Below are 7,299 nucleotides of genomic sequence, written 5' to 3'. Positions count from 1 at the left end.
GCAGCTAATGGGGGATAGCCAGCGCGTGGGTCATTCATGTTAAACCCAAGGATTGTGGACAAGGGGCTGAGTGAGAGAGGAGTTGAAAGGGCAAAGTTGATAAGGTTTAGGCAAATGTAAAAATCTGCAGTTTGAAGTCATCATATGATTACAGCAAAAGCAGATTTTGTTAGAAAATTGATGTTACAATTTTTTTAAAATTTGGAAGAAAATCAGTGTGACTCCTATTTTTTCCCTGAGTTCTCACTGCATTAGTGATTTCTTGAGAGCAGAAATTTGTCTTGTGACCATTCAAAAATATTTGCATATTAGCAAATACTGGTCTGGTCCTGAAATACCATACGGCTGAGATTTACCTTATACAAAAACTTGTATTGGATTCGGAGGGGAATGGTTACACCACTAAGAATTGCTAATAGCAGGTTTGGCTCCCCCTTAGAAGGTAATTTTTTTTTTCCCTTCAGTATGTTTAGCACCAAAGTTAAAAACCATGAGAGAGTTTTATTTTGGGAAATACTTAACTTCTTAATGTCTGTAGCAATAATGTCCTTAGCAAGCCTAGGTATATTGTACTCCTTCTGAAGCTCCATTCTGTTGTTGCTCAAAGGTGGGAATGGCCCACAGTTTAGTGACTCCTTGAATGTTTGGTTGTGGTGGTTTTATAAACTTCTTGTTTTGAGGTGACTTTGTTTCATTATCTCTTTTCCATCCACCTCTATTTCAGCAGTTGAATCTTCCTGCTGCTCTTTGTGGCCTTTTTGGGTAAATACTGGGGTGTGCTTCATGAAGTACCATTATGGATGCTGATACATGATTTTGTGTGGTTAAACACACAAAAATTCATATGTTAAGATTTTTAGGTCACCTAAATTGCAGAGTAATGTTTTTCAGAATGGAGTTTAAGGATTTGATGTTAGAGCTGTATTCTTAGAAAAAATCAGAAATGCAACAGTTACCCAAAACCTCCACCAGTTTTGATAATTCTCCAGTGCTTGAGTTTTTCATTCCTGTCCTTGAAGTCCAAATTAATGCTGTATAGTTCTTGCTTCTAATGATAACTACCTGGAAGGCAAAGGCCACCAGGACCTAATCCAATGTGTAAAATGAATGAAGCATTTTAAACTTCATGCTGTACATTCTTGCACAAACAAACAAACAGGGGACACAGTATTTTCTGCCTGAAAGTCCTTTAGGTCTTGTGTGTCACATGTGGTGGCTGTCATTTGAAAGCTGCCATCAGCAGACAGTCTTACAGGGTTTGATTGTTTGTCTCAGTTTCTGATTTTTTCCTTTTTTCTCTTTTTTTATTTTCCCTGTTTAATCAAATTAGAAGTTTTGGAAGAACTGCCAGAAACGAGTGGGAAAACAGCACGGCGTTTCTTCTTTAATTTAACTTCCATCCCTAGCGAGGAGTCTATCACCTCAGCTGAACTCCAGATTTTTCGGAAACAGGTGCACGGAGCCTTTGAGAACAACAGCAGCTACCATCACCGTATTAATATTTATGAAATTATAAAGCCAGCCACAGCCACCTCTAAGGACCCTGTCACAAGACTTTTGGACACCAGGTTGGTGCATCATAATGCAAGTAAATGGGAAAGTTTTGATGTAACGCCAGCTGTTTTGAGGTGGATTGCACATGGACAACCTAATCATGGGTTTGTGGTAGAGGTGGTTCACTTGGACAAAGAGAACAGTGCCTCCAAGAGGCACGTTAGGATTAGCAGGTCTTTACATCAGGATGAAGATAGCTGGTCTCAGCTCAGGCCATTGTTAGTGACGTTTGGGCATGATGGCAAGGGACACCCGCTCCATAAAAGAGAAAAGCGTCAAGCGAAACACAAACAGCGTAAACGCCACAAATACAGTTGCAAAAGGCACCCGTTGTATGTGGACTTCAATGATGTGGGGTGGAATGACTGGATTGTGGCCCCGCCGGGGTATAGTGCCTTTTACTGCCACGGGGAATGTCCCTTCCCACTGGCAGATCACCTAAACTCAACAAACCATGCCATTGTTCAGACTTTGGTCAATTCAGTGAATTCCAAAATCCCCAAGGCTTGCTGTGTGCCGACAGAACTGAGTGCTATTTCCATGCTCTACCTTGATGAAAATGAAAAAGTTGTATTAAAGAACTATCAAGATATGGTTGTGGAGGGTTGTGGGTGCCGCTAACACAGCAAATATATTAGACAAATGCAAAAAAAAAAATAGCTGACACTTTAATATTTCCCAATGAAGACTTTATTTATGTAATGAAATGGAAAGAAAAAAAACACAACTATTTTGAAAATATATTTATGTCTACGAAAAAGTTGGGAAAACAAATATTTTAATCAGAGAAATATTCCTTTAAAGATTTTAAATGTATTTTAGTTGTACATTTTATATGGGTTTAACCCCAGCACATGAAGTATAATGGTCAGATTCTTATTTTGTATTTATTTACTATTATAACCACTTTTTAGAAGAATAGCAAATTTGTATTTATATGTAATCAAAAAAGAAAAAATATAGGGTTTGTACATAATTTTCCAAAATTGTAGCTGTTTCAATTGTGTGTATTTAAGTTGAAAAGAATACATGGAAGGTTACTATGGCAAAGTGCATAGCACATTTGCTTTCTGCTGTGCTACTGTTAAGGTCACAAGTTCAAGTCCAGAAAAAAGTGGATAATCCACTCTGCTGACTTTCAAGATTATATTGTACAATTCTCAGGAATGCTGCAGGGTGGGCTGTCCAATCCATGAGAACTGGCATCCTCTTTAGGTGGAACATTTGGATAAGAACCAGACGTTGCTGATCTAGTAGAAATACTGCTATTCCCAACTAATTTGCAGTGTGAATATAAGGGCCAATAGAAATCCTATGGGAGGTGGGGGTTGGGGGGAAGACTGAATCCTTTCTAGACCTACAGAAAAGTGAATGTTTGATGTTTCCTTTAAAAGTCCTTCCTTTAAAAGTCCTGGCCAAATATGAAATAATAAAAACTAAAATGTCATCCTTTTTTTTGTGATTATCTATGCTAAAGAGGAATACTTACCTAATTTATACCAGCCCTTGTCTTTAACAGTTGGAAAAGCCTTGCATACTTCCTCACCTCAGATGAGAGCTCACTTCTGTGGAGTGTTACAGTGAAATTTATCTGCAATTTTTGCCCTACTTGCAGCATGCTGCTGTCATATGCAGCCTCCTCTCTAACCTCAGCTGATGGTTTTGCTGTTTGGCAGATTAGCCTCTCTTCATTTCCAGGGTTTTGTGTTGGAAACCTTTTTTTTTTTTTCTTCCCAAATGTTTAAATCTATTTCAGATAATAAACCACAGAATTCTGATATTTCTTTCTGAGAAGTCCAGTCTGTAAGAAAAAATGGTCTACTTGTGCAGTCATCACAACTTGTGCTTGCATCATCTTGCTGGTTTTTGAATCCTTCATGTAAGGGGCAAAGTGGGATTTGCAGGAGGCAAACAGAGCATTAAAGCTGATCCTGATTGTGCCTGTTGCATGTCCCACACCTGGTGTGGCAGGCAGAGCCTGGGGGTGTTGTGTGAAAGTTGTGCTGGAACAGGAGAGCAGAAAGGAGTTTAAATCAGCTTCTTGGTCATCCCCTCGAGCTCTGTGGTGGGTCCAGTTCTGCATTTGGTGAACTGTGGCTACACTTCCCGAAGCCATGTGTGCAATGGGCCCTGCAGGGACCTCTCTAAGTCAGCTGTGGGAATCTCTGATTTGGGCCTCCTGATGTTTTGTTAATGAACCCCTCTTTTTTGTCCTGGCCCTCTCCAAACTCCTCCTTTTGTTACCAGAATCATCTGGGTTGCAGCAATGGTACTGACTAGATGGCTTGATCAGAAAGGCCAGCCTGGTGGTGTCTTACAGGTCCTCTTGTAGAGCAATCCTTTACTGCTGCTCATCACAAAAAGCAGAGGGTACGGAGGACAGGAGTGAAAAACTAATTACCTGTTGGCTGCTTCTGTTTTTTTTTTTCTTGTGAGCTTAAAAATCTCTTGGGCTCTAAGGCTCTGTGGTGAGATAAAACTGATGTATTTCTTTGTACCAGCAGTGTTTTTAGCAGCTGTCAGAGAACAACCCACCACTCTGCAGTTGGGCTCTGCTTAATTTTGAGAGGTAGCTGATGTTGGTCATGCTGATACTGCATAGCAGCTGTGGGCTGGCTGAGTGGACATCTCCAGGTGCTTTTTCAAAACACTGGTGCTGTTTTGGTGGCTGATGTTTTTAGGGATGGAGTATCACACGTGCAGGAGTTTGATTTGCCTTTTGCTTCTTGCCAGCTCTCCTGGTGCTGGATGAGTTTGTGGTGTTGCTTTGGCAAGGTTGTCAGGGCTGCAGTGGAGGTTCAGCAAGGATTTGGTGTTTGTGATGTGTGGTTGTGCAGTCAAGTCAGAGCTGTGTTACTGTACTGTATAACCTAAGCTTGAGGAAGCTGACAAGTGCTGAAAATTTAATGATGAGCATGAAAGGTGTGATCCCAACCCTGTGAAATTGTAAAGAACCCACAGCACTTCTAACCAGACCCTCGGCTCCAATGCTGTAAAGCTGAAGTCTCACAGCTCCTTCATGTGTGACCAGACTGAGGGAGGCTCTTTACAGAGTGGTGACTGCTTTACTTCTCCTGTAAGGCATGAGAACTCACTGATGCTCATTTTGTTGCCAAAAAATTGGCTACAGCACTTGTCTCTGCATGAGCAGGAGCTGACTCGTGGCATGGTGCCGCATTCCTTGCACAGGCAAACCTCCTGTGCTTGACAAGGAATTGCATCCTCAGTCAAATGTACTGGGAGGCCAGTGGATCGCTGCAAACTTGCTAAGACCCCTCTTGTAAGCATTTCTGTAACTGCTTAGTGTTAGCCACAGGATCATCAGTTCCATACTGATTTTGAGGAGGAAATATGCAGGTGTCCAGCCCAGCATGTCAATAAATTTCTGCAGAACTGGTTTTGTGATGTACCTTTAAAGCCTTCACCTTCACCTCGCTCTCTAGGTTGGAGGCGTGAGAGTGCTGCACTAAAGGCTTTGCTTAGGACTTAAAGTAAAAGGAACAGAACAAACTTTCACAGATGAGTAGTAGGAAGTTCTCCTAGAAATCAGTTGGGTTCCTGAAGTCTTTTAGACAGAGTTGATGATCAGACAGCCTTTCTGAAAGGTTTGGGCTTTCTGGCATCTTTTGAAAGTCCGGTAATGACTGCTGAATAATGCTAAATACTAAAGGTATGCTGTTAGCACAGCACACTAGTACTTACTTTAGTTCTTTAGTACTTATTAGTATTATAGTGCTCTACAAGGAGAAAAGAGCTTTTTTTCCTCTTAAGAGGAGAAAAAGCAAAATATTTTGAAGGCAAAATTGCCTTTGTTACCCTATAGCTCCTAAACATTTTGCTTCTAGGCACTTAAATGGTCTATATAGGCAGAGATTGTGATAGATAATGTCACCCTTTGTGCATTTCAGATAAGCATCTCTCTAAACACAAATGTGATCAGCATGTCTCCTTGTCCTTTTGAGACTCAGTAGCAGCTTTGTCGAGTGGCTTGATAATTTTTGCGCAAAATTCAGTTGGACTTCTGAGGTCAGCAGCATGTAGAGGAGGATCTTCAGTGGAGGTAAGCTCTCCCGAGAGCATTGGCCATTGCCAGTGAGCAGGGGCTGTCCTGCTGGCTCCCCAGGGCTCACCACAGCCAGCTGGGGACCCCTTCCCTGCCCCTGCAGGGTTTGGGGAGCCACATCCCTGCTCCCCACGAGGCAGGTGGGGCTCACACCCCACCCCACCCCTGAGGCTCAGACAGGAACGTGATTTGTTGTACTCCTCAGTGTGGAGGAGGAGCTCATCCACTCTGGGTTTGTGTCAGATCCACTTTGCTACACTATTAGAAGAGGATAATTATTGAGCTATTTCATTGAATGGTTATTCCTCAGTTGTTGATTTTTGGGGGGGTTTTATTGATTTCAGGAGGCAGCTAATTGCCATATGGCAGCTTGATGTTAATGTTTTATGAAGATCAGGAAACAAAAGTTTATGAAACAAAAGCTTTTGTATAGTAACTGCAGAGTTTCAAGAACTGTTTTATACTTCCTGACAGTGCAGGTCTGGCTTAATGGTTTGTTTTTATTGCTTAAGAGTGTAAACCTTTCTTTAGCCGACGTGTGGAAATTATATCCTCATCCCGCATTACGCATTTCTCATTGCTCATTACTCATTGCTGCTTTCATTGCTGCCATCTGTAATCAGAGCTTTACTGTTTCAGCTGCATGCAAAATGCTCCTATCCTTTGCACAGTGAGATACTTTTCCTTAGCATTCACCCAGCCTTTCAAAAAAAAGAAAAAGGTGGAGGGGGGGTGGGTCAAAAGGAGAAAAAAAAGGGGCAGAAAAACCTACTCTGTCTATATTGTTTTTCTCTGTTTTGGGTGGAGTCTGTGTTAGATTCTGGTTGCTAGATGGTTTCTGTAGTAACAAGCAGAGTAAAATCCAAGCCTGAAAAGGCACTTTTAAAGGTGCCATATCTTGCCTGAAGTATTATTTATCTAATTATGGATATGGAATGTTTAGTTTCTCCTTTATATCAAGGCAAGCCCTTTTGGGAGGGCAGACTGCTGCTATGAGAACTCGATACGTGATCTTAAAACAGGAGAACCACAAATCTTGTTCCCAGTTGACTTAAGCTGCTGAAAATAATAACAAAAAAGCCAAAGGCATTAAATGCATTTTGAAAGATTGCTACAGGCACAGACCACTTTGTTTTTTAGTTACATAGGAAGGGAACAAGAAGCTGGGTTCAGAAGGACACTTGGATTGTACATGTCAGTGCAGTAAGGAGGGTGTTGGATACCAGCAACAGTGGTTTGTTTTGTTAGGCTACTGTGTACAAGGGAAAAATCCCAGCTCCTTCAGAATGTGACTTTGCTGTACTCCAATTTTTTTGTTTGTTTATTTCTCCAAAGAGGTTTTGCAGGTGTGTGAGAAAGCAGGCACACATATGGTTACTGCTTTTGCCTTGCTTAGGCACAAAAAGAATTCTAAAAGTATTTTAAGATTACTGCTTTCCTGTCTCTCCAGTACTAATCCTTCATTACCTGTATTCCTAAGAGCCTTGCCTGCAACAAACAGTAATGGCTTCCTAAGGTGGAGTTTCCTTTTTTTGGAATCCTGTCACCTGTCAGTGCCCTTCAGGATTTAGCAACCTTCTGTCCATGAGCCCTGTGAAATGGTCACTTAGAAAAGCAGCTACACTGGCTTTGTCTTGGTTCTGTGTCCTTTGCAGAGAGGACTTTGTCCCAGCCTTCAGCAG

At 41.5% G+C, this 7,299-nt stretch overlaps 1 protein-coding gene across 1 annotated transcript in view; it reads left to right on the top strand.

The window, feature by feature from the left end:
- Nucleotides 1-2,614, top strand: part of BMP2 (bone morphogenetic protein 2) — a 4,482-nt gene extending 1,868 nt beyond the window's left edge. Inside the window, exon 3 of the mRNA XM_014307670.2 lies at nt 1,276-2,614. Coding sequence (XP_014163145.1) covers nt 1,276-2,175 — 900 coding nt within the window. The 3' untranslated portion in view covers nt 2,176-2,614. The remainder of the gene's footprint in view (nt 1-1,275) is intronic.
- The last annotated feature ends 4,685 nt before the right edge of the window (nt 2,615-7,299 follow it).

Source organism: Geospiza fortis, unplaced genomic scaffold (assembly GCF_000277835.1).
Source record: "Geospiza fortis unplaced genomic scaffold, GeoFor_1.0 scaffold275, whole genome shotgun sequence".
Taxonomy (NCBI): domain Eukaryota; kingdom Metazoa; phylum Chordata; class Aves; order Passeriformes; family Thraupidae; genus Geospiza; species Geospiza fortis.
The sequence above is the reverse complement of the archived record's forward strand: the minus strand, read 5'-3'. Positions and strand labels throughout refer to the sequence as shown.